Source organism: Cricetulus griseus, chromosome 4, assembly GCF_003668045.3.
Source record: "Cricetulus griseus strain 17A/GY chromosome 4, alternate assembly CriGri-PICRH-1.0, whole genome shotgun sequence".
Lineage (NCBI taxonomy): Eukaryota > Metazoa > Chordata > Mammalia > Rodentia > Cricetidae > Cricetulus > Cricetulus griseus.
The window spans coordinates 173,941,682-173,969,471 of record NC_048597.1 but is presented as its reverse complement, the minus strand read 5'-3'; the positions used below and the strand labels follow the sequence as shown (position 1 = coordinate 173,969,471).

The 27,790-nt window shown below is 49.3% G+C and overlaps 1 protein-coding gene across 1 annotated transcript; it reads left to right on the top strand.

The window, feature by feature from the left end:
* Nucleotides 1-27,790, top strand: Coro2b (coronin 2B). Its single transcript, XM_035443753.1, has 11 exons — nt 1-761; nt 1,129-1,245; nt 13,324-13,473; nt 14,583-14,747; nt 15,635-15,751; nt 16,862-16,966; nt 17,733-17,829; nt 19,123-19,235; nt 19,526-19,616; nt 19,808-19,947; nt 25,901-27,790. The coding sequence occupies exons 3-11, from the start codon at nt 13,366-13,368 to the stop codon at nt 26,030-26,032; spliced, it is 1,068 nt and encodes a 355-aa protein (XP_035299644.1). The 5' UTR covers nt 1-761; nt 1,129-1,245; nt 13,324-13,365; the 3' UTR covers nt 26,033-27,790.

Genomic DNA, 27,790 nt, shown 5'->3' with positions numbered 1-27,790 from the left:
CACTCTCTGGCCTCTGAGGGCTCACATGTAGCACACAGACACACATATGAAACACAAAAAAGCTAAAACAAAGGATGACATTAATGGGGCTATTGAGGTGATTCAGTAAAAAGTGCTTTCTATACAAGCATGGGAACCTGATTTAATCCCCAGGACCCACATAAAAGATGGGGTTGGGGAGATTGTATCACAGGATTTCCGGAGCTGACTGCCTGCCAATCTAGTTCATTTGGTCAGCCCCATGACACAGTTAGAGACCCTGTCTCTAAAATTAAGGTGGATGGCTTCTGAGGAACACCAGAGGTTGACCTCTGTCCTCCAGCCTACATGCACACACGCACACACACTCCAAAAAAATATCATAATTACCCCAAGAGAATCCCGCCCCCAGGTGTCCCCCAGACACCTGGGATTCTAAAGAAAGAAGCACTGTAAGTGGCAAGGTTCAACCATTGATGATGTTGACTTACTGAGGGATGTAGCTAGCCTTGAAGTGTTGTTGCTCCTCCTCCACCACCAGCACACACACCCATCCCCACTGCAGTGAAGGGGCTGGCCTACATGAGGGTTTACAGAATCTTGGCTCAGGAATGGATGGGGAAGGGTTTCTTACCCCATTTTGGGTAATAGCCTTGACACCTCTATCAGAGCCTAGGAATGTTAAGGCCCTGGCTGTGGTTCCAGCCTGCTGAGAAAAAAACAGCAGCTGACAGAGTCACAGAGGTCAAAACAGCCTATGACTTTCCATTAAGACACAAAAAGTAAGTAAAGGGCCTGAGGAACCCAACCCAGTAAGGGATCCCACCCCAGTAAAAGATCCCATCCCAGTAAGGGAGCCTACTCCAGTAACAGATCCCATCCCAGTAAGAGAGCCTACCCCAGTAACAGATCCCATCCCAGCAGAGGACCCCATCCCAGTGAGAGATCCCATCCCAGTAAAGGACCCTACCCCAGCAAGGGATCCCACCCCAGTAAGGGAGCCCACTCCAGTAAAAGATCCCACCCAGTAACGGAGCCCATCCCAGTAAGGGAGTCCATCCCTGCAGAGAGGAGCCCAGGCAAAGATCTTTCCTTTCTGAGCCACTCTAAGTGGGAGCACAAAACTAATGCTTTGTTTATCCCTTGCAGACAGGCAGAATCGAGCCAAACTACCCCAAGGTATGCGGCCATCAAGGCAATGTCCTGGACATCAAATGGAATCCCTTCATTGACAACATCATCGCCTCATGCTCCGAGGACACTTCGGTGAGCTGAGCAGTGGGTGATCCCCAGGAACCACCCTGAGCACACAGATCCCTGCTTCCCCCACAGAGCCTCTGTCCACACACTACCCTCTTTCTCTTCTCAGCCCTGTCCCTATCCTCTCCCTCCTTCTCCAGCCAGTCCCAGGACAGAGAGGACGTGGGTCGGGGAGGGACGGAGGGAGAGGATCTTTGCTGGGCACACCCGTGCTTCAGTGGCTGACTGAGTGTGGAAGTTTTGTTTTATAGGTGAGAATTAGAACCCAAAAATTAGGTGTGATTCAGCCTCTGCCTATGCTCTATGGTGGAGGGCAGCAGGGAGAGGAGGGGCAGAGGAGAAGGAAGGAAGTGGTGAGGCAAGGGTTGGAGGGCACTTGAGCTTTGCAGGCTCACATGGTAAATGTCTCATAGTTTGTCCTCTGGAGCTGTGGCTTCAAGGACAGTGGTGACAAGGATCCTTCTAAGGGCATAGAATTCCACTCTACATCTTACCCCTGTGGGAAGATAAAATAAATAGAAGGGAGAACGGAGGAGGGGGGTGGAGAGCAAGTGGACATGCAGATGGGAGGGAAGAGGAGGAGCTGGAGCACTACTCAAGTTGCTAAAGTGCTTGCTGCACAAGCACGGGGACCTGAGTTCAAACCCCAGAGATGGAGGTAGAAAGGGGGCTGAAAAATCCAAGGACACTGGCATCACTGCTTTCTACCCACTCCCTCCTCAGGTGAGTCTGCCTCAGAAGGGCAGTGGAACAGAGTAGGATTCAAAGTGTTAGCCAAGCTGGTACAGGGAATCCCTTTGTTCCCAAGTGAAGGTGGCTCTGCTTTTCAGTCGGGCTACTGTGACTACCTAGTGCCCACTGGCATAGTTTGAGGTCAGGCCATGAGCCCAGGGTACTAGAACTGGAAACGACTTCAGATCTGGGTCCCGGTCTTCCCAGGCTGGACTGTGAACTCCAGAGGTAAAAGAGTATGGCCTATTTGGCTCTGCATCCCTGGCCTCTAACACAGCACCGCACACCTAAAAAAAAAAAAAAAAAAAATACCTGTTGTGGATTGAATGAACAGTTAGATGCTCCAGTGGAAGGATGTGTGCATATGGATGGATCGTGGGTGTCTGGGTGCGTGGACTGACAGAGATGGCTGAATGGCTGAATGGATGGATATATGGTTGGATGGTAGAGATAAACATAGATGATAGATAGATAGAAATGAATGAATGAGTGAATATGATGGTAAAAGAGATACTGACAGTAGCATCTTCATGAATTCATCAAGTTGAGGATGAGATCAGCAGGCTCGAAACTTACATGACAGAGATGTGGCGGTTGCTGGATAAGTGAAGAGGACTTGACTGGCTGGAGGGATTCCTGAGGGCAGTGATTGGGAAGGGAGTGCCAAGGGGGCAGCGAATGGAGGTGGTAAAGGAAGTCCTTTGGTTTTGTTATTTTCTTTAGCAGCTTCAGTGACCAGGGGAACAGCTATCAGGGTCCAGGTCACAGGAAGACTGGAGCTGCAGACATGTGGGCAGGAGGTGGTGGAGCCAGGAAAGGTGACAGAGCCTGGGAAATCACTGGCTGCTCACTGGGCTGGCAGAAAGGCAGTTGGAGCTGGTGGGTCTAGAGAAAGACTCAGGGCTCAGCGGGAGGGAAGGCAGGCAAGAATGCTACCCATCCGGGGAGCCTGAAGGACAGTGCTTGCATCTGGCTCTGTCCCTGCTTACTGAAGTGTGCAGTGACTCACCAGCCAGCAGGGAGCACTCTGAGAAGTGGGGCAGGCGCTTCATATGCTGCCCTGGAAGACTGGCACTGCTGAGGGAAGGCGTAGCACACAAAGGGGCAGTGTGAGACCCAGTGGGGAGAGGGAAACAGTCTCGGTATGGAGAGGAGCGCGTCAGGCCCCAGCTCTGGGGACCACTGCCTCCCTGGTCATAGCTTCTTTCACCTACATCAAGGCAAGATGGACTTGCCTGGTGCTAGCTCAGCTCCTCTTCCACCCACGGCTGCTACATCCTTCTGGATGCAGCCAGTGCACAAGACATCCATGGTGTGTGTTCAGAGAAACTCAAGGCTCAGCCCTGCTACAGGAGCCAAACGACTAGTACCCACTGATTGGCAAACTGGGCCTGATGGGCTCCTGGGGTCCAAAGACAACTTGACTGCAGAATCTGGTGGCCTTGGGATGAGACTTCAGGGCCACTGCTTAGCTGGGTGCCCAAGGGCTTCATCACTCTGGGCCCTGGCTCTGCTCGTTTCAGAGGCAATAAATAACAGGACCCTTATCAGCATTGGTGAAGGGGTATGAGGGAGCCGGTGCCTAACCCTGCGCCTGGCACCTCATAAATGCCTACCATCTCAGTCCTGCTTGGCAAGCAGCCCCAGCAAGGAGGCGGGGCCCACCAGATAGATAGAAGACACAATGTGGATGAGTCAGGACTACACTGAAGTTCCACAAATAGTGCAGGCCCAGATGAGAGAAAGGGACTAATGATGACCTAGATACGGGAAGAGCTGACTTGGGAGGGCTGGACCTGGAAGACTCGGTATTTGTTTGTTAGAGCCAGAGAGCCTGGGCCACCCATCCTCAATAGGCCAATTCAACAAAGTAGTGAACCGCAGAGAAAGGAGACTCATTATTTGGTAAATAATGTATCCAGTAGGCACTCTGGTGGATATGGACCTGTCCATAGCAAATCCATCAATGATGGGCTCCAATCTTTTCTTCAAGGTGGCCAAAAAAGCTTTGGAAACTGCATAAAATCTCTTTCCTTGAGATAATCTTTGTCTCTGGCTTATCTCACCAGGTTTAGGCCTCTTGTTTCTCCCTGAATAAGATTCCTGCGGGAATTCCAATTCACTGGGGGCCATCATCTAAACAGTTTAATAAGAAAATGGAGGGCACAAATTTATTTAGGGTATCTTCATTCCTGCCAGTTTGATTACATTTTGATCTGAAGAGAAAGGGTTAAAGTGGCCCAAGGAAGAGCCCTGACCCAGGCTTCTAGAGGAAGTGCATAAGGTGCCTTAGAAAAGAAAAGTCCTCTAGCATAGCGGGGAGCTGTGGGTGATGTCACTAGCTGAGTGAGCAGGAGAGAAGGCTGCCAAGGGAGGTTGGGATAGACAAGGCATGAAAGGCAGGGTGAGAAGCTTAACTCAGAAGTGATACCTGAGCTTCCCATCCTTTGGGATCTGGGAGGTGGGGGTGGGGAACCTGAAGGGGTTACAGCCGCATTTTTGGAGGCCATGAGATTCCAACCAGCTGGATGGAGGTTGCACACAGCATGCAGAGGGAGGGAGAGAGAGAGAGACACACACACACATACACACACACACACACACACACACAGAGAGAGAGAGAGAGAGAGAGAGAGAGAGAGAGCACCCTGAGGTAGAAGGAGGGGTCGGAAAAGGCAAGCTAGGCACTGCAGAGTCTGGGAAGAACCCCTGCCCCTGCTGCTGCCCCAGGCTGCTGATCTAGATAGGAGATCAGATCAGAGCTAAGCTTTTGGCAGCTGCCAGGCCAGCTGCTCCAGAAGCCAGACTAAGCCCACCTTAGCCCTCAGGTTTCTGCCCACACCTGTCCAGTGCTTAGGACCTTAGCCTTGGAGCCTACTGTGCCTAGGATGAAACTCAACCTGCTCCTGGAGAACTGAACCCTGAAGCCAAGGTTACATGGCATGTCTGAGCCCAAGCAGCTCCCCAGACTCCTGCCCTGCTACCTTGCCAAGGCTCTGTTTCTACAGGGGAGGAGACTAAGGCTCAGAACCATGGCAGGCTGACAGTCTGGAGCCATTGCACACTCTCTTCGTGTCCTCTTTGTGTGGCCCATGCTGAGCATTGAGCACTCATGCAAGAGAATCCTCCCCACCTGGGCCTGGAAGCCAGATGAAAGAAGCCTCTGCCAGGCCTTCCTGCCCTAAGTTCTCCTGAACTTCCTCCATCAACCCATTCCAGCCTGAAGGGTCAACTTACTGTGCATCATACATGCAGAACTGTGTCTGGGAGGTCCACAGGTATGACAGACACAGTGGCCCCTAGCAGGAGTGAGAACACCATCCTGAAGTACCCCAGAAAGAAGCCTTTGCTGCAGGTCTGGGCCTTTCCTCTGGAAGCACACGCCCATCCCTCACTGGCTCCATTGTTCCTGGTCCCAAAACATTCCGAGGATGCTAAAGAGAGATAGGGAGACTCCAGCAGCAGCTCCTCCCCTACCCTCACCCCAGGGAAGTCTTTAGCACAGGCAAGATTGCTGTGTCCCTTGGGATCAATTCCCCTCCTCCAAGGCATGAGAGTCTTTTGTAGTCTATCCCCTACATCCCTGCAGGATTCAGGGAGCCTGCCCAAGCTTCTTCCCCAGAGACCTCATCCTGGGGGAGGGAAGGGACCATAACTCTGCCTGGCATCTGGCAGAGAATCCAGTTCTTTCCGCCAGCCTGCTGGGTGATGTCACCTATTGTTGAAGGGCTGTGCTTTTTATAGCTTCTGCTGCAGCTAGGGAGGGCAGCTGGCTGGCAGGCAGGGAAGGGCAGTATAGCTTTTTTTCCAAGGCTCAAGCTCACAGTCCTTCACGGGGTACCACCATACTGAGAGGGAGATGATAGAACATGGGGGGCGTGGGGGAGAGAGAGAGAGAGAGAGAGAGAGAGAGAGAGAGAGAGAGAGAGAGAGAGAGAGAGAGAGAGAGATTGAGAGAGAGAGATTGAGAGAGAGAGAGAGAAAGAGAGAGGAGTTCAAGGGAGAGGGAGAAGATTCCCAAGAGAGAAGTCCCTCTCCCTGGTGGGCCAAGCTCAGCATGTTTCTTTCACCTTCTATTCAAACTCCACCACCATATCTGCTTTCTTCAACCCAAAGTTTATTCACCTCCTGAGAAGCTCAGTGGTAGAGTATGTGCCTAGGAGACTCAAGGCCCCATCCAAGGGAGAAAGGAGGAAAGGAGGGAGGGGGGAGGAAGGAAGGAAGGAAGGAAGGAAGGAAGGAAGGAAGGAAGGAAAATACATCCTAGGTGCCTAATCTATGCCAGGCAGCAGCATTCCCCCTCTGGGGAGGCAGGGAAAGTGGCCTGGACCATGGAGCTGGCCATCAGTGGGTAGTCTCTGCACCCCAAAAAAGGTAAGTACATGGTAGCATTTCCATTAAGATGGACAGGGCAGCTGTCATGACCACAGGAAGTTGCTGTAGCCTGGTGACTCTGTAACTGCCTTAATTTTGATGATGATGTAGACAGATCTGCTGTGCTGCCTTTTCTGTGAAGAACAGCAGTGCAAAGCCCAGCATGGTCTTGAATCCCAGCACTCGGGAGGCAGAGGCAGGTGGATCTCTGTGAGTTCAAGGCCAGCCTGGTCTACAGAGCCAGTTCCAGGACATCCAGGACTGTTACACAGAGAAATCCTGTCTTGAAAAACAAGAAAAATGGATGGATGGATGGATGGATGGATGGAGAGAGGGGAGGGGCTAGCCCTTTGGGAGCCAGGAGATGTCTCACTGGGCAGTAAACCTTATTGTGCAAGCATGAGGACCTGAATGTAAATCCCTAGGACCCACTAAAAACCATACACACATACACACACACACACACACAAAAACACAACTTTAAAAATAAAAGCACAGCACATAGTTACAGTCAGCCCATAAGACTTAGTGGTGATAATAAACTACCTTGTTCCAGGTTTGTGTGCTTGTGCATAATTTTAATTGTTATTTTACAGTGTACTCCTACTTTTAAAAGTCAAAGTTAACTGCAGAACAGCCTCAGGCAGGCCTTCAGGAGAGACCCAGAGGAGGTGCTGTTGTCACTGGAGACCATGGCTGCATGAGTTACTTTCCTGAAGACCTAGACATTGCAGGGACAAAAGATGCAGGTCCAAAGACAGATACTGATGATCCTGACCCTGTGGGCATAGGCTGGTGTGGGCATTGTGCCTTAGTTTTGATAATACAATAAAAAGGCAGGTACAAGCAGATCATTACTGATAATCCCAGCATTGAAAAGTAGAAGAACAGAATTCAAGGTCATCCTCAGGTACAAGGTGAGTTCAAGGACAGCTGGGCTGTATAAGACACTGTCTCAAAACACCAACTCAAAATGAATGAAAGAAAGAAAAGAAAGGCTGGAGAGATGACCCAGTGACTGAGAGCACCTGCTCCCCTTGCACCCTGCACCCATGTCAGGCGGCTCACAATCACCTGTAACTCCATCACCAGGGGCTCCAATGTTCTCTTCTGGTCTCTACAGGCATCTGCATGCACAAACACATATGCACAGATACAATCAATCTCTCTCTCTCTCTCTCTCTCTCTCTCTCTCTCTCTCACACACACACACACACCCTAAAATACAATTATTTTTAAAAAGAAAAGATTCACATCTAAAGTTTGACCTATAGAAAAGTTGTCTATAGGGAGCTGGAGAGATGGCTCAGCAGTTAGGAACCCTGGCTGCTCTTCCAGAGGACCAGGTTCAACTCCCAGCACCCACATAGCACACCCATACCTGTCTGTAACTCCAGTTCTAGGGCTTCTGACACCCTCACATAGACATAAATGCAGGCAAAACACCAATGCACATAAAATAAAAATAAATTATAGAAAAGTTGTCTATGACCCTTAATTTTACATAAGCATTACTTAAGTAGGTATTGCAAATCCATGGCCCTTGACTTAGTGAGGGTTTTTCTTGCTGTGATAAACAACATTACCAAAAGAAACTTGGGGAGGAAAGGGTTTATTTCTATTACACTTCCACATCACAGGCCATCATCCAAGACAGTCAAGACAGGATCGGAACTGATTCAAATACCATGGAGAAGTGCTGCTTACTGACTGGCTTGCTCTCCATGGCTTGCTCAGCCTGCTTTCTTTTATAACCCAGGGCCACCAGCCCAGGGATGGCACCACCTACAGCTGGCTGTGCCCTCTCACATAAATCATCAATCAAGAAAATGCACCATGGACCAATCTGGTGGAAACATTTTCTCAACAGCGGTTCCCTCTTGCAAAATGTGTCAAGCTATCATAAAACTAACCAATCGCCATCTTCCTGGGAGGGTATAATCCATTTTTCTTTGGTCTTCCTGGCAATTGTGTGGATGAGAAACGTGGCACAGGTAGGTAGAGTTGCTCTTCAACCAAGAGAACATGTTCAGAAAGCTCTAAGAAACTTGGCTATCGACACAGTGGCTGAGGTCAGAGCCTGGATTTACAGGGAGCTTGTGAGAGCTCTGCTGGCTAGCTGCCCTGTCCACACCCATGCAGACACTGGTTTTGAGGCTTTATCTATTGTCCGTAATGTGCTGATCTTGTGCTCACTTTTTTGCGTATGTCTGCTATTTTGCAGAAGACTCTGAGCTCCTGGGAGTCAAGACACCCTCTCCCCTTAGATAATGGATTAAATGTGAATGAGTGTGACAAGACCCTGGCTCTGGGCTGGAAGGGGACCATTGGGGGCACAGCTGGCTTGCTGGAGAAGCACTCTCCACGCTTCTCTCCACCCCTTCCTTCCCCAAATCCTGTTTGGCAGACTCTTGGGTTTCCTGTTTTATTGGAGTAAACTCCCAGCACACCCTCTGAGTAGACCACAGTGCTCCTCCCACATCCCAGATACACTTTGTTTCCAGCAAATTCCATGCATTCTAAGGGACCAGAGTTCCCTTCTGGGTGTTCCAAGCCCACTGTGAACAGCACCTCCTCTTCAGCTTTTTTAAGTATCTGGTGCCAACTTTTTCCTGTGGGTCAAGCTGAGTGGTTTCTTCCCACAAGCAATGTTCACTCAGCGATGTCAGAGAAGTCTGGGAGATCAACTAACTTGGCTTCATATGTAGATGAGGAAGCTGGGCCCAGGAGGGGAACTGCCAAGTATTAAATAGAGACTTTGGGTTTTTATTCTCCCTGGTCACCCAAACCCTGCTTGGGATCCTACATTTAATAAGTGCTGCCATCCACCTTCTCTCTCTCTCTCTCTCTCTCTCTCTCTCTCTCTCTCTCTCTCTCTCTGGCTTAAGTCCTTTTCCGGGGCTGGAGCTGGGGTCCTACTTCCCTTATGTTGCCTGGGTACAGCCCAGCAGCCACTTTAACACATCAGTTCACATGACTCTGAACCCACAAGCCTCCACAAGGCACACAGGTCTCTCTGTTTTCTAGACCAAGAGCCAGAACCTCTGGGGGTTAATGGCTCATCTAGTGTCACTCAGCTAGTGAGTGGGGCTGGACCCTGGGCAGAGGCCATGCCTCAACTTTCCACCCCAGTGCACACGAGCTCATGCAAAAGAACATGTGAATGTGTATGCATTCACATTACACATGCAAGCGCGCACACACACACACACACACACACACATATATATTTATATTTATATATGCTTATACATAGATGTGTATATATGGTATATCTGTGCATAACAGTACGCAAAGACATTCACTAGCTGCAGTCAGTACATGAAAAAAATAAAGTTGAGAAACATGAATAGTAGTAGCCTTTGGGGACAAAAGAAGAAAGTGTGTGTGTGTGTGTGTGTGTGTGTGTGTGTGTGTTGTACACATGTCTAATCTTCTCAATTCAAAAGTCACCTTCTTGTAATACATTTTGGGGACAAAAGGAATGTGTCTCTTCCTGGTCATCACCCTGACTCCACTGACCCCATTATTTCTAAACTAGTCCCGATTCCAAAGTCCTTGCAAACAGGCCTGTCATGCCAGGACCCTCTTCAGTTATTCCTACACACTAGCAAGTGGTGGTGGGCACTGGGTTTTTTCTAGAGCCACCAAGGGGATTTCCAAACCGAGAATGGTGACCTCAAGTCCTCCATGGAAAAGCTTTCTTTCTTACCAAGGTGATAGATGAGTTATAGGGGCTTTGCGGGGGAAGTCCTTGTTTTCATAGTCTGAGGAAGATGCACCCTATTGGTCAAGAAACTTGGCAAAGGAGTTCCCTTCAAGCACCCCAATTCCAGCCTTCCTTCTGGAACTGGGTCTGCCTTTGGCTTCATTCAAGTTGATTTCTGTGGTGGTCTAGCCTTCAGGATTATAATAAATGGCTAATGTGACATATTGACATCACATATAAAGTTGTTCCACTAATGTTAGTCACTTGGATTCTGTCTAGGTGATATCATAGGGAATATCTGCATGCCTTCCTAGGGATATTAGCTACTTCTCTGTTGCTGTGAGAAAGCACCACAACCAAGACAACATATAGAAGAGTTTATTTGGACTTATGGTTCCAGAGGGATAAGAGTCCATCATGGCAGGAAGGCACAGCAGCAGGAATCTGAGGGTTCATCTCCTTTACCATAAGCATGAAGAAGAGAGTCAACTGGAAATAGAGAGTCTTTAGAGACTCAAAACCCACCTCCAATAGCATACTTCCTCCAACAAGGCCACACCTCCTAAACTTCCCCAAATGACCTGAGGACTACTTGGATCTTCCAGATGATCCAAGTTTGATTCCTAGCACTCATATCAGGTGCTGCAAGTCCAGCTCCAGCTGATCCAGTATCCTCTTCTGGCCTCCTTGAGCACTGCACTCAAGTGTACATACATACACAGGCACATATATACACACATACATACATACATACATACATACATACATACATACATACACACACACATAGATACACATTCACAGACACACAAAGACATGCATACATATACACATAGACACATATTCACAGACACCCAGAGACAGACAATTTAAAATAAAATAAATATATTTTAAAAATAAAATATTATTCTCATACTAGGTCACCTTGCCCAGCCTTAATACATAGGGAGGTGCTTAGTCTTACTGAAACTTGATATGCCATGTTTTGTTGATACTCATGGGAGACCTGCCCTATTCTAATCAGAAATGGAAGAGAAATGGACTGGGAGGTGGAACAGAGGGAGTGGGAGGAAAGAACTAGGAGGAGAGAGGGGTGGAGAAACTGTAGCTAGATTGTAAGATAGATAGATAGATAGATAGATAGATAGATAGATAGATAGATGACAGACAGATAGATAGGTAGTTTTGGATTTGGTTTTTTGAGACAGGGTTTTTCTGTGTGGCTTTGGAGTCTGTCCTAGAACTTGCTTTGTATACCAGGCTGGTCTCAAACACAAGAGAGATCCACCTGCCTCTACCTCCTGAGTGCTGGGATTAAAGGCATATGACACCACCGCCCAGTAATAAATTTGTTTTTAATTTGAATTAGCAGAGTAGAAAAAAGAATAGATAGTATATGTATGTATGTATGTATGTATTTGCCCATCCTGAAGTTAATCACATTAAGATGTTTAATATACTCCCCTCAAAAAATATTTTCAAGTATCATATAAATTTCTTAGTGGCCTTCCTAAAGACTTCCAAGTGGCATCCAGAAGAGGCCCTCCAATTTATAATACCATCCGTACTCACAGTTTCTGGGCATTCTAGCAAAATCTTGCCAAACTTCCCCACCACACACCTTTTTCCCCTAGTTGCCTATTCTAACCAACTTTAAATTATATCTCAAAGTTCCCCCCAATCCCCCAATGTTTCCTTCTTACTCACAAGGTGAGGGTTAAGTTTTGAAAGGGGATTGTTTTAAAGGTACCCAAGGGCCAGTGAGATGGCTCAGTTAGTAAAAACACTTGTTGAGCAAGCCCAAGGACCTGAGTTCCAGCCCGTCCTACAGTGAAGGAGAGAAATGATTCCTCAGATTTATCCTCTGATCTCCATATGCACACTTTGGCAAAGGTGTGCCCACACTCGAAAGCATATCACACATACCTACACATAATCACACACACACACACACACTCACACGTGCATGTGCACACACACACACACACACACACACACACACACACACACACACACACAAAAAATAAAAATAAAGGTGCCCAGAGTTGTTGTCAGGTATGATCTTTCCTCTCCAGCTGGTTACACTCCAGGAAATAATATTAGCAATGATAAAAACAAGAACAATTACATGGTTATACTGTATGAGTGAGGAGGCCCTGAGCTCAAACCCCAGAACCACTGAAAAAATGAACAAATGAAAGAAGGGAAGGAAGGAAGGACCCGCTTCTTATCTTAATTCTGTAGCCATACAACACCTTATAGCTGATAAACATTACCACCACTATCTCATTTTACATCCCAGTAAACCAGGCAAGGCTAGGGCAAGGACACCCTCCCATCGCCCACCCTCCATCTCCCCATCCCCACCCCATCCAACACACATGCACACACACTGGCAAAAATTGAAAAGCATGCTTGGATGGAGCCACTGAAGCCCACTGGGACAGGTATCAGTGCCTCTCTGTAGCTGTGTGCGCTCTTCTCTGTCACTCTCCACCTGGACCATTCTTGGCCCATCCTTCTCTCCACAGACCACCCTTTCCTGCTGCATGGTATCCACCAGACTGCAAATAGCAGCTCCATCATCCAGGCTCAGGCCTGACCATTGTCTCCTAGCGCAGACCAGAGTCTCCCTCTGCCCAAATGTCCCTCCAGGGTCAGGGACAGAATAGGGGACCCACCATGAAACACACATAGAGCAACTGGGAAAGAAGAAGGAGAGGCAGATTTTCTTAGGGGATTGCTGGGAGGAAACAAAGTCAGATTTTTAATTTGGTGCTTGCTAAAAGCTGCTATGATAGTCTGAGTTTGGCAGGTGGAGAATAGCATGCTGGGGGCTGGAGATGTGACTTTATTGATAGAGTACTTGTCTGGCATGCATGAAATCCTGAGTTCAATCCCCAGCAACCCGTACAACAACTAGGCATGGTAGCATGCTCCTGCAATCTCAACACTCTGGAGGTGGGGGCAGGATCAGAAGTTTCAGGTTATTTTGAGATACATAGTATGGCCGGCCTGAGCTACATTAGATCCTGTCCAAAATAAAAAGATGAAAACACTGTTCATTGTCTGAGGATACGTGACAAAGAACACCTGAGGCCAAAGAGGGACACTCTCCAGCCAGCTCTAACACTAGGGCCTTCCCCAAGGTTTCTGCCCACTTCCCTGAGCCAGTAGGTACTACCCTCAGCACAACTTAGAAACAGGGCCATCTGTGGCACTCCCTACCCTTGACCATTCAGCTAATGCCCAGACTCTTTCCTCTTCAGGTGCGGATCTGGGAGATTCCTGAGGGTGGGCTGAAGCGGAACATGACTGAGGCTCTCCTGGAGCTCCACGGACACAGCCGTCGTGTGGGGCTGGTTGAGTGGCACCCCACGACCAACAACATTCTGTTCAGTGCTGGATATGACTACAAGGTGTGGATCCTGGGTGTGGGGCAGCCTGGTTAGAGCTGGCTGGGTGGGGAGGGATAGTCTAAGCTTGTTGACTGGTGTGGGTCCATTCGTTCAGTCACTCACTCCATCGCTCATTCATTCTCTGCAAAAGACTGAGCATCTCCTGTGCACAGTTTGTTTCCTGGGGGAACTGGGGGCCTAAGGCATCTTTCCTGTCTTCTCTGAAGTTTTGTGGACTGGAAGAGAATGCCCATATCCTTTGCCGGGTAACTTCCTAACCAAGAGATGACCATGTATCCTGGTAGGAAAAATGAGCAATCCAAGCTACAGGAGTACAGGGGGAAGTTGTAGCTCCAAATCCTATCATGCCAGCCATCTGGGGCCAGTCATGGAATGTCTCTCCTTGTTTTTTGAAGAAACCAAGTGAAGACTGGTACTTGCCGGGCGTTGGTGGCACACGCCTTTAGTCCCAGCACTCAGGAGGCAGAGGCAGGTAGATCTCCGTGAGTTCGAGACCAGCCTGGTCTACAAGAGCTAGTTCCAGGACAAGCCTCCAAAGCCCCAGAGAAACCCTGTCTTGAAAAAACAAAAACAAACAAGCAAACAAAAGACTGGTACTTGTTGGGGGCTATCAGTGGGTGTATGTTGGTTACTTTTCTGGATGTTGTGACCGAATACCCAACAAGAAGCAATTTAAGGAAGGGATTGTTTCGGCTCACAGTTGGAGGGTATAGTCTGCCATGATGGCAGGAGCATGAGGCAGCTGGTCCCACTGCATCTGTGGTTAGAGAGAGGAATGCTGGTGCTTATGGAGCTTTCCCCTTTTTAATTCAACTGTAGCCCACGGAGTGGTGCTGTCCACGTGAGGTAGGTCTTCCCACCTCAGCTAACCCGGACCAAAGACTCCCTCACCGACATGCCCAGAGCATTGTCTTTGAGATCCTGTTAGGGTGATGCTCAACATGAACATCCAAGTGTGTAGTTGAGATGCATCTGCCTCTCTGTACAGAACCCTTGACAGTGTGCCTGCATCCCAACATAGCCCAGGCCGCATGCAGACAGCCCCTGCCAGGGTCTGTTGGTGAGGATGGAGGACAGGACCGGGACCTCCTGCATGTCTGCCTTCACAGGTCCTCATCTGGAACCTGGACATAGGTGAGCCAGTGAAAATGATTGACTGCCACACAGACGTGATCCTCTGCATGTCCTTCAATACGGATGGCAGCCTGCTCACCACCACATGCAAGGACAAGAAGCTTCGTGTAATTGAACCCCGCTCCGGTCGTGTTCTGCAGGTGGAGCTCTGCATTTTGTTGAGGGGGAGGAGGTGTTGGAGTCTGTAGAGGAAAGGGGGTGTGCTGGGACCCTGCTCATGCACCTCACCCACACCTGCTGCTCAGCCTGTAGGCTTAGGGCCGTCCTCAGCCTATAGGGACTCTGACTTGTTATGGGCAGGAAGGAGACAGAGGACTCTTTCCTGCCACAGTGATATCTCCTCTAATTGGGATTCTTCAGCCTACTGCAATGGGCCTTCTGTCCCTGAGTCTCAGGGGTTAATCAAGTCCCATCATTGGTACAGAGGGAGGGGACTTTGGACTTACTGACCAGCCACCTGCACAGGATGATCCTGGGGCAAGTGGCACATGATTCCAGGTCCACAGATGGCTCCACATGGGGAGCCTTGTGGTGAGGTTAGTCCCTGAGTCTCAGTTTAAAAGGATTGAGTGCTATTTGGGAATAACCCATGGCAGTTTCTTGAGTCCTTACCACATGGCAACCATACAGCTCTGGGGGATGAAAAATATGGATGGGCAGGACAGGGGATGGAAGGATACTTGGTTAAGAGGGAGAGGTTGATAGGGAGCTGGCGCTCCATGCCCAAAGCCCTGGGTTTGGCCTCCAACACTTGAAGACAGAGACAGGAAGATGGGGATGACTCTTTCTAGGAGATGTGTGGATTAAAAGAAATGCCATGGTGACACTTAGTGACAGTACTTGATACAGGCCTCTGAGGAGGTTAGTGAAGGTTAACCTAGCTTTCCCCTGTTTCCTCTGCTCTGGGTAATGCAGAGCCCTTGCTTCCTGATTCCATGAGTTTCTTGGGGAACTGCCATTCCACTCAACTCTCCATAGGACCACATGTTGAGGGTCCCGGCTCACCTATGGTCTCTGTCCCCACCAGGAGGCAAACTGCAAAAACCACAGAGTGAATCGGGTAGTGTTCCTGGGCAACATGAAGCGGCTCCTCACGACAGGGGTCTCCAGGTGGAACACGAGACAAATCGCCCTCTGGGACCAGGTCAGCCACAGGGATGCCAGCAGGAAGGCAAGGAGGGGCAGCCAGCCTAGATCTGAGCTCCTGGGACCTCTAATTCCCAAATGGGTCAAGAGTAGAGGTCCATGATCCGGGTGCCTGGGGCCTTCATGCAGGTGGAGGGAGAATATACTAGAAAAGAAAAGGGCTGGAATGAGGCCCATGTGGAGGGAGGGACCAAGAAGTAGTGCTTCCAAAGGTCTTAACTCTGGCCCATGCTGTGTAAAGAGTGGACCGGACAGGGCTGCCTTAGGTGGAGCTTACATGGTGCTCACAAACCCTGGACATGAGCATACATTTAAATATGCACCTACAACATGTTCTGGGGTCCCCAGAGTCCCCAAGCAACTGGGTCATCATTTTCACCTTACAAACAGGAGCTCCATTTGGCTCTACTGCCCCAGCTGCATGCCCACTGGCATGTATCTAAGCCTATATTCTAGTTGTACCCTCCAGCAGGCCTGGCTGGTCTCCTGCTGGGTCTGTAGGGTGGTGGGCACCCCTGTGTAATCTCCTTCCCTGTCCTCTCACCCACTCACCCCCACCAGAGCAGTCTAACAGGCCAGCACCCAGGCCTGGGGTCAGTAGTGAGTGCTGACGTGAATGCCAAACCCTTTGTGTGGCTTGAGGACAGGCCCATATCTGTTCTCAGCTACACAGAGGACAGAAAGCCATTGTCAGGTCCTTCCTGTTGCATACTGGCTGTGTTCTGAGGAGAGCTGCCCATGGCTCAGACGGGTTGAAGTGGGGGTGGGCTTGAAGGCCATAAGGTGAGAAGCAGGAGTGGCCAACTGTGTTTGGGCTAAAGGAGGCACTTTCTCAGGAAGCCAGGTCCCTGCTGACACAGCCAGCCTCTGATGGAATCGGCAACCAGGATCAGACAGAGACCTCAGGAGATGGAGCCTGGGGCCAGAAAGGCTTCCACACAATGCCTGGCCCACCTGCAAGATGCTCACAGCCTTTCTTCCAGCCCATGTCTTTTCAGCATCCTGGGGGGTCTTCAAAAGGGGGCTGTAGCTCTGTTGGCTGTGCTGGGATGTGGGGGAGCTGTTCCCTCCTTCTAAATGCAAACTGACCCACACCACCTCCCTACAGGAGGATCTGTCCATGCCAATGATCGAGGAAGAAATTGATGGACTCTCAGGACTCCTGTTCCCATTCTATGATGCTGACACCCACATGCTCTACCTGGCTGGAAAGGTAGTGGGGTGAGGGAGGACTGTCAACTAGTGGGAGACGCCAGTCCCCATTAGAACATCACTATTGCCTTACCCCTAAGAAAGCCAAGCCCTGCCCCTGGCTCTCACCACTTCTATCTATACCTCTCTCATGCTTACTGAAGTGTCAGTGACTTAGAACTCCTTACAGGACAAGCTGGAGTGGAGGATTAAACATCTAACCCTGACATGGCAGAAGGTGAAACACCTGTTAGGAGAACTTTGAATATGGCCTGGTAGGAAAGGCTGTATACACATGATAAAAGACCACCCACACCATACATATCACACACACACACACCACTCTGCACATACAGTGTACATACCACATACATTCCATACATACCGCAATATATGCTACACACCCCACCCTATACACATGCCACACAGACTATGCATAAATACCACAATGTACACAAACCACACATCACACCATACATCACAGTATATACACACACTATACAAATATACCACACGGCACACGTGTCACACACATACACTGCACACATATCACTCAAATCTCACACGCCATACAGACATACACTGTGATCACACTTACACACACACACCACATATACACCATCCCATCTCCACCCCTGCAGCCAGGAGAGCTACCAAGGTCTAAAGTACAGTTCTCCTTGATTCCCTGGCCACCTCTAAGGCACAAGGGCAGCTGTCTTCTATAGCCCCCTGGGGTCAGGTTTGCTGGACCCTGCCCTCCATCCTCATTGCCTCTCTGTTACCCTCAGGGGGATGGAAACATCAGGTACTATGAGATCAGCACGGAGAAGCCCTACCTGAGCTACCTCATGGAGTTCCGCTCCCCAGCCCCACAAAAAGGCCTAGGTAAGGACCCAGAGATTTTCTAGGATCTCAGCATTCAAGAGGCTGCGGGGCTGCTATGTGCAGAACAGGAGATGGTGTTGGCTTGTGCATCACTCCCCTTTACACAGTAGTCAGGCTCCAAAGCCATGCTCAATGGGTGGGTGGGAACCACAGCTGCTGCTTCAGTCACTCAGCTGCCCCTGTAGCCAGCCTGTCACTCATGGCACCGACTTAGCCATTTCTGCCCAGCAGCAGCCTGTGGGACACGGGCTCTGTGTCTTCTTCCTCAAATGTAGATGGAGAGACTCACTCCACAGTAGGGCTCACATGGTGACTCAGGGGCTCTGAGCCAGGACTCCAGCCCCAAGCTGCAACCCTGGCCTGGCCCAGCAGAGCAAGCAGAAATTCCGCCATTTCCCTTGGATCCCAACACTCAAAGAGGGAAGCAGGAGAACTGAATTCAAGATCAGACCAGGAGCTGTGAAGCGAGACCCTAGCTCAATGAAGAAAAGGAGAGGAGGAGAGCTAGGTGGAAGGGAGAACATTCTAGAATTGTTTGGAAGAGCAGCTTCCATTTCAGTGGGAAAGACCTAGAGCCCTCACTCACACTCACATCATAGGAAAGACACACGTGCTGCCTACACTTGGCATGTTGCCAGACAGGTGCCAATCGCCTTTTGTGCTTCATTCTCCAATGACCTCACATGAGCTATTTCTACCCACCCGAGGACTCCTGTGTCCTTGGAAAAAGACAGAGTCCCAGGTCAAACCCAATTTGTGGAACCCTAGGCTGAGCTCTTAGCATCATGCTGCCCTGCCTTAGCTGTCCTGTTCAGGAGATAAAGCTGCTAGGAACATTGTGGCTAGTGAAACACACACATACTAGACAACATATACACACATGTACCGTTGGTTCTAGAAAATAACCAAAGGAAGCCCTCTCTTGGGCTGTACTGAAGCCTCTGGATGAGTCGGGGACGGGCTTTGCCCTCCTTTTTGTTCTCTACAGACTGACACATAGAGCTTATGGAAGACAGATCATCCCAGTAGGTGCTGGGCCCTGAAGCCTTGCTATAACTTTGTGTGTTGAGTTTGAGGCCAGCCTGAGATATGTGACCTTGCCTCTGCCCACCCCACCCCACCCCCAAAAAGAAGTGACCAACTAGAGTCAGAGGCAGACTCAAGATATCATAGCCACCCTCTGTCCTCTGGATGGATCATTGCCCCCAAACTACAGCCTGCTTTCTTCCTGAGAATATCAGGCAGTGAGCAAGGATGGAGAGATTCCCCATAAAGCCATACATCTCTCCGTAGGCGTCATGCCCAAGCATGGGTTGGATGTGTCTGCCTGTGAAGTGTTCCGCTTCTACAAGCTGGTGACACTCAAGGGCCTCATTGAACCCATCTCCATGATTGTGCCCCGGAGGGTGAGTGGAAGCCGGGCTGGGCTGCAAAGGGCCCCATGCTGAATCTTAATAACCAGAAGCCAAGAGGGACCAAGATAAAAGAGGTGTCGTGGACTAGAATATTCAGGCTCCTTCTGGGGTAGAGGGTGGAGGACACTCTTGGGTGGGGATGGTTGATTTGCATGAAAGGGGACAGTTCTAGATGGGAGGCATCAGGAGGGCAATGACAATGCAGGAGTGTGACTTGCTGGATGGCCAGGGCTCTCTCAGCAGTCCCCAGATATCCTTTCTCTGCTCCCTCCTTCATGCAGTCAGATTCCTACCAGGAAGACATTTATCCCATGACACCAGGCACGGAGCCAGCTCTGACCCCGGATGAATGGCTGGGAGGCATCAACCGAGGTACCTCAGCAGACAGGCGCCACAGAAGAGCCAAGGGGCTGCAAGCTTTGCCACTCCCTAGCTCTCCTGGCCTCCTCCATGATCCCCTGTCTAGAGGTCCCCTCCCTCCCACACAGCCAGCTCAAAGCAATGAGGCTCCCTCACTCTATAGTCCTCTCTGTCATATGACACTGTCTCCCTTGCCTTCCTAGATCCTGTGCTGATGTCTTTGAAGGAAGGCTATAAGAAGTCTTCAAAAGTGGTGTTTAAAGCCCCCATCCGAGAAAAGAAGAGTGTTGTTGTGAACGGCATAGATTTATTAGAAAATGTCCCACCCAGGACAGAGAATGAGGTAAGATGCAGGGTCTCTCCCATGGCTCAGGAAGAGCCAGGCCTTTATGTCACCACTATGAGCTTCGGGCTTGGAAGCCAGCTCTGTCCTGGGACATTTTTCTTTCACTAACACATTTTGTAAGTAGTGTGTGGTTGGCTTCCTTTGCCTCTGACCTTAATGAATAGAGGCTGGGAAGTCAGAAAGGTCTGCCTGCCCCCCCCACCTCAAATTCACTGACACAGGGGTTGAGCATCTCCCCATGAATCCACCATGGAGTGTTACTGTCAGGTGTTGTTACAGGGGATTGTAAATTACCAAAGAACAGGATCCAGGGCCTCTTCATCAGAGCCACCTTGCCTTCCTGCTTGATGGTCTGTCACATTTCCTGCCTCGGTGGTAGAGGCTGTCTGTCTGTGAAAGGCTCTTTGTACCACTAGGAAGGGGTGCAAGCCCATTCTGGGAGGGCTGGCGCTGAGCCATTCTTGACCACACCCTTTGGAGTTATCTCCATTCAGTCTATCCCACCAGACACACATGCCAACACAGCTCAGCTGGCAGTTACAGGATGCCTACTTGGTGCCAGGCCCTTGGCCTGATGCAGCTGGAAGAGTGATTGCTTGTATGAACCCATCTGTGTGTGAATACTAGGTCTGCCGTTTCCTGGCTGGTACTGAGTGAGGTTCCTGACTTTTCCAACTACTGTGACTTTTTTTTAAGATTTATTTATTTTTATGTGCATTGGTGTTTTGCCTGCATGTATGTCTATTTGAGGGTGCCAGATCACCTGGAACTGGAACTGTAGACAGTTACAAGCTGCCATGTGTGTAGTGGGAATTGAACCTGAGTCTTGTGGAAGAGGAGCCAGTGCTCTAAACTGCTGAGCCATCTCTCTAGCCTCTTGCTGTGACATTCAAGAGATAGTGCACATGTACCCAGTAGTCTTCACAGCTAAGTGCTCATGCTAAGTGCTCAAAGGGGCTGGCTGTGTTAGCTCTATATTGTTGTGTAATAAATTACCCCAGAGTGTATTAACTTCACCCCATGTGTTAGTTACTTTTCTCATTGTTGGGACCAAAATACCCAAAGGAGCAGCAGAAAGGGTTTATTTGGGCTTACAGTTCTGGGGGATACTGTCCATTATGTCAGGAAAATCATGGCAGCATTAGTAGGAAGCATCTGGTCACATCACCCCCACAGTCAGAAAGCAGAGAGTGATCAGAAGGTAGAGGAGGGCTATAAAACTTCTAATGTCACCCTAGTAGCTTCATCTAGGGAGACATTCCCTTCTAAAGACTCCACAACTTCCCCCAAAGAGCACCACCCTTTGGAAACCAAGTGTTCAAACACATGAGCCTCTGTGGTGCATTCAACACTCAAAGTACAACATCTCACAAGGGTTTGTAGCTCACGGCATCTATGGGTGCCTGTGGTTCAAATCGCTCATGAAGCTGCAACTATGTCAGCTAGGGCTGCAGTCACATCCCAGGCCCTGGCTAAAGGAGAGCCTGTTGGGTCGTCATTCACATGGTTGCTGTCACACTGTCCTCACTGTCTTTGCCACACAGATTTCACTACATGCTAGCTTTCACCATGGCAGCCAGCTTCCCATAGAGCAAGAGAAGATCCCAAGATGGAAGCCAAAGCAGTAATCTAATCTGGGGAAGACACATCATCAATCCTGTCATGCAGTGTTTGACACGAATTGTTAGGCCCAGTTCAATCTGACACAGCGCCATCTTAGACTAGGCTGCTGGTCCACAACTGTAGATTGTCGCCATCATTAATAAAAATCAGACTGCACTTAACCTCAGGGATCGCCTTAAAAGAGGACTTGACAGGTAACTTGATCACTGGCAGGAAATATGTTTATGTGGACTCGGGGTGTGGCTCAGTGGGTAAAATCTTGTCTAGTATGCTCAAGGACCTGGGTTCAATACCTAGAGCCATATAAACTGGGCATAGTGACAGACACCTGTAATCCCAGCACTTTGGAGGTAGAATCCAGCCTGAGCTAGATATCTGGGAGAGGGAGGAAGGAGAGGGAGAGAAAAGGATGTAGAGTTATCTGCCACTGTAGAAGAAGATTTCTAGAATGAATGAGCTCCTTTAATGAACAGATTTTCAAACTAACCCCCAGGAAGAGGGCAGTGCAAGGCAGTGGTAGAAGAGTTGGAACAAGAGTGAAGCCGGATGACAGGCACTTAGGGAGTTCCTAGTACTACTACTCTTCCTATTTTGGTTTATATTTAATATTCAGTCTTTAAAAACATTTTTAAGTATGCTGCCTTTTGAAGGTAGAGACATGGATTGCTGAGATTGCCCAGGTGAGCAACTGTGAGGGTTGGAACTCTGTCTCAGCCCTTAGGGTGGAGAGGAGGGGCTGGAGGGGATTGAGTGACATCAGTTATCGAGATGTCCACATGGATGGAATTGAGGACAGAGGAAAGGTTCACAGGTTCTCTGTGCAGGTGAGGCAGAGCCCACTATCCTCCTGCGGCAAAGCTATGCCTCAGGCCCTGTAGATCCCACTTTACCCATAGTTGTGGTCATTCCAAAAGCTCGGAAACAACCCATGAAAGGAAAACATGGACAAGGAGACAACTCATAAGCAGGGCATGGTGGTGCATGTTTGAAATCCCAGCACCAGGAAGCTGAGGCATGAGGATGGCCATGCGTTTGAGACCAGCCTGGGCTACATAGTGAGTTCTGGGCCAGATTACTCTACAGAATATGACCCTCTCTCAAAAACAGAACAAAGAAAGGGAGAGATGGAGAAGGAGGATGGGAAGTTATGTGGTTGGATAGCTCAGTAACTTTACTGAAAATGTGTGGATGTTGTAGTCCGTGAGTTATACCTCAAAAGCTGTGTTTTGAAGTTGTAAAGTGGTGCATGCATATAATACCAGAAGTTGGGAGGCGAAGGCAATGGGACTGCCATGAGCTCAAATCTAGTTTGGGTTACTGTAGTGGCATCTACTCCACATTCAGGTTACAAGCCTGTAATCTCAGCATTCAAGACTTTAGGCAGGAGTAGCTCAAATTCCTGGCTAGCCTTGGCTATATATAATGTGACCCTATCTCAGCAATACCTGCCCCAATAATAGTATAAATTAATTTTAAAACAAGGAAAAATCAATGAAAGGAGGGAATCGTAAAAATGAGGTGTTTGTTTGTTTGTTTGACACAGGGTCTCTCTGTGTAGTGCTGGCTGTCCTGGAACTCATTTTGTAGACCAGGCCGGCCTCGAACTCTCAGAGATCCACCTTCCTCTGCGTCCTGAGTGCTGAGATTAAAGGTGAGTCACCACTACCCAGCTAAATGGTGAATTCTTTAAACCATTGACTTTTGCTTGAAACATAAAATGCATGCATACATGCAATAGTTCAGAGAAGGGAGTGAAACTGGATTCCCTTGTACAACCCAGGGCAACCTCAATTCCTCCATCCCCCTCCCTCAGCCAGCACTGGGATTACAGCCTGTGGACCGGACCTCATATAGTCGATTTTAATGGATGCAGGACTGGGCTACTTCCTTTGCTGAAGCCTCCCTGTTTGGAATCTACTGTCTTTCTCACATTAATTACACCTTAACTCCAATTTCCATTGTCAGTCTTTGTTTTGTCAATCTGAAAGCAAAATCCCTATTTTATAATATATTCTCTAGTTTATTTTCTAGCCATACTGGATATTGAACCTAGGGCCTCACACATGCTGGACAAGTGCTCCTCCACTACCCCTTAATCTACTTTTCAGACAGGTGTGATGAGATAGATAACTCATTCTTTGTGAGATACATGCATATATATATATGAAAATGTTTTGTTTCATTTTGTGACAGGATTTCCTGTAGCCCTGGCTGGCCTCAAACTCACTATTTAACCAAGGGTCATCTTGAAGTTCTCATCCTCCTACTCTGGGTTGCTGAGATTATGGGCATGTGACATCACATCTGATTTATACAGTGCTGGGTCTCAGACTAAAAGCTTTGTGCATGCTGGATAAGTTCTCTACCAAGTGAGCTGTGCCCCCAGCCCCAGGTCTGTGATTTTTGTTTGACAAGTGCATATAGTTGGAAGGCTACTATAGCCAGCTGTGGTTATATCATCCACACTTGATTCTGCAGCAATTGTTTAAGCATCACCTTTTCCAGGACAGTCTACTTATTTTTTATAGAAATGGAAATTCTTTGTACTCATCTCATCAGTGTATATTATATCTAGTTCAATTTTAAAAGTACATACAATATCAAGTGTAATCCATGCTGGACTCTCACACCATAGTGACTGTGGGCATCCTAGTTTGCTTTCTATTACTGTGATACTGTGCTCAAAAGTAAATTGGAGAGGAATGAGTTTATTTGACTTACAGTTCCACACTACACTCCATCATTGAGGGAAGTCAGGGCAGGAAATCAAAGCAGGAACCTGGAGGCAGGACTGAAGCAGAGACCATGGAAGAATGCAGCTTACTGGCCTGCTCCTAATGGCTTGCTCAAGTTCAGGGACTCCCCAGTAGCCTACTTCCCACTCATAGTTTTGTGGGCATCTGTTGGTATATTTCACTGAAGCAATGGGAATCGGGTAGATACAGAGAGTCAAGTATATGAGGGTCTGCCAAGATACCAACGCTTTGCCCATGTTTGCCAGGAACTGAACCACTGCCCAGACTTTGGTATTTCAGTGATGGTCTCATATTTTAAACACGATCTGGGACTAGAGCAACAGCTCAGTGGGAGAGCACTTTGCCAGCATGCCCTGGGCTCTGTACACACACACACACACACACCACCACCACCACCAAGGCTAAGCACCATTTTGTAACCTCAGTTTCCTCACAAAGAGATGAGGAACTGAGTTCACAGCCCAGTTGGTAGAATTCTTCCTTAAGCCTTGTGTGAGGCCCTGAGTTCAGTGACCCCCCCCCCCCACACACACACATTGCAACTACAAAAACCGAGAGTGATGACACATGCTTATAATCCTAGCACCTGGAAGAGACAGGAAGATCCTGAGTTCAAGGTCATGCTCAGCTACTTAAGTGAGTTTGAGGACAGCTGGACTATGTGAGATCTTGTCTTTAAAAGAAAAGCCAGACGGTGGTGCTGCTCACCTTTAATCCCAGCACCCTGGAGGCAGGTGGATCTCTGAGTTCAAGGCCAGCCCCGTCTACAGAGTGAGCTCCAGGACAGCCAGGGTTGTTAGACAGAGAAACCCTGTCTTGAAAAAAACAAAAACAAAGCCAGGCATTGGTGGCACACGCCTTGAGTCCCAGCACTCAGGAGGCAGAGGCAGATCTCTGTGAGTTCGAGACCAGCCTGGTCTACAAGAGCTAGTTCCAGGACAGCCTCCAAAAGCCACAGAGAAACCCTGTCTTGAAAAAACAAACAAACAAAATCAAAACAAAACAAAAAGGTGATTAGGAGCTGGGCAGGATGGTATATCCTTTCTGTGTGATCCCAGCACTCACACACTTGGAAGACAGAAGCAATTCAAGTCATCCTCTCCTAGACAGCAAGTTTGAGTGTAGCGATTTTGAACTACAAGAAAAAAAGAAAAGGAAGGTGAGAAGGGAAGGAGTGAAGAGAGAAATTAAAGAAGGGGAAGTGGATGCAGGAGGATCTAGGAGTTCAAAGCCAGCCTCTGATATATAACAGATTGGGCTACACAGTGAGACCCCATCTCAAACAAAGGCTTTGGGTTCACACACATAAAGGGGCAAGCTTGGGATGCCAGAAACTGGCCTCCCTCAGGCAGGTCTGCTTGGCCAGCAGGCTTTCTACTCTCTCTTCAAGGGTAGATAGGAGCCCTGGAGGGATGAGCCTGGAGAATAATTGCAGGGAGCATTGGGATGGCTGTCCTTAGGGTGGCAGGAGGCATGGGGAAGGTGACCGGGTAAGGTGGGGCGTCTGAGAGCCCTGGCCCTCCAAAGTCCCCCTCACTGGCTCTCTCCTTGCACCCCTTCCTCCACCCCAGCTCCTCAGGATGTTCTTCAGGCAGCAGGATGAGATCCGGAGGTTGAAGGAGGAGCTGGCACAGAAGGACATACGGCTCCGTCAGCTCCAGCTGGAACTGAAAAACCTGCACAACAACCCCAAGAACTGTTAGCCCCTCCATGGGCTGTTTTCCAAGCCAATCTCTCCGTTGTTTCTACTGGTCCCTAAACTGCCCCTTATCTATTGAGCCCAGAGACAGGGCCTGGACTGGAGCTGGGGACTAGCCGATAGACCCTACCTACCACCTCAAGAACTGGAAGCTGACCTTTGACCTCCTAACTTCATGCTAATACCAGTCCCCCAGCCTCTCCTGGAGAGCCCACCCCTGACGGGCAGCCCCTTTCCCTGCAACCACAGGAGCCAGGCTTCCCTTGGCTCCCTCAGGATGCCCTCCCAGGGATGGAGAGAACAGGATTATAGCCTGACTTAGAACTTGAATCTGCCCCCTGCAGAGGGGCTGCCAGGACCTACCCACACAGCTGGGACTGGGATGCTGCTCCCAGTCCCAGCATCACTTCTGAAGCACAGTGAGGGCTGGATTGAGGGTGGAGTGTCCTACCCACCTCCCACCTCATTCTGCTCCCAGCTGCCTCTCAAGCCCAGTTCATCTCACCCAGCGGCGAGCACCTGGCAGCCCTTCCCTACTTCTTTCTTAACTTTCCCCCACCCCCTTGTCTTCAGGGAATGAAGAGGATACTCTCCAAGGCCATAATGACCCCTTGCCTTTCCCATGGTCCTCTTCAAAGCTCTTTTATATCGCTTTTCCATTTAATTTGTGATCCAGGCAGGGTAGGGATTAGTGTCCCCACTTGTCAAATGACAGAACCGAGGGTTGCAATCAGGTTGTAACTCACAAAATCACCCAGAGGGGCAGCTGCAGACCAAGTACCTTTGGCATCCAGAGCCCCCAACCAGGGCCTTTCCCAGTGTATTGAGATGCCAATCCCTTTGTGGGCTTCTCCAGAATTAGACCCAGAAGCCACTTCTCCTGTCTGCCCGACACCAGTAGTGCCAACATGCTATACTGCCCGGTTGAGGCCCTTCACACCCAGTGCCCCTGGACCCTCCTGGCCTACACTCTTTGCTCTCACTCCCCCCAGGGGGGCTCCATCTGAGATGAGGCCTCTTCTTGGAATCTGAGGCTGAGAAGGGTAGAGCTCAGCCCTAGGGCAGGCAGAGCAAGGAAGACCAGGGATGCTCTGCCTGTGCCCCCTCTGCCTTCCCTTTCCCACTTCCAGCCCTGCTATCTCAGCCACTTTCAGCCTTACACATGCAGGATGACCACAGCCACTCCTCCACATAGCTCTTTAAAGTTTACCCAATTTTTTGACACATAGATCTCACTGGCTCTTGCATCTGCCCTACTTTACAGTGACCTTCGGGTACACAGCTCTGAGATGCTACATCTCCTTTGGTCTTCTACAAGCTTGATTTATTCCCTCTTCCCTTTCCTCTTTCCATTCCCCGCCTACCACGTGGAGCTCAAAAGCACTGATGTCACTGATATTTGGGCAGAAGAGATGTGGGTATCTCTGTCATTGCCTGAGATCTGCTACACACAGGACACTCCTTGCCTGCTATTCCTGTGGCTACCCTGCAAAACTGTCCAACCACAGAGGCCCTGCTGGGGAGCCGGGAGGTGATATTCCCCAGTCTTGGGGCCTCTCCTCTCCAACCAGTGATGGTCCCTGCCCCCAGCCTGCTGAAACAGCTTCTCCTGCACCACCACAGCTAGACTTCCAGCTCTCATCGCCTCCTCCACACTTCTGGAGCTTTCTTTCTCTCCATTGACCTTTGTGGTCTTCTGTGATTATTTATGCTGCCTCCCAAGGATAGAATTGAAATAAAATGTTTTCACTTATCAAGCCAA

Bases quoted from the DNA above. Each gene is read 5' to 3' on its own strand.
- Coro2b (XM_035443753.1), top strand. From the start codon at position 13,366: ATGACTGAGGCTCTCCTGGAGCTCCACGGACACAGCCGTCGTGTGGGG. The intron at 14,748-15,634 runs GTGGAGCTCTGC...TGTCCCCACCAG, and splicing joins GCTCCGGTCGTGTTCTGCAG to GAGGCAAACTGCAAAAACCA. The intron at 19,236-19,525 runs GTGAGTGGAAGC...TCCTTCATGCAG, and splicing joins CCATGATTGTGCCCCGGAGG to TCAGATTCCTACCAGGAAGA.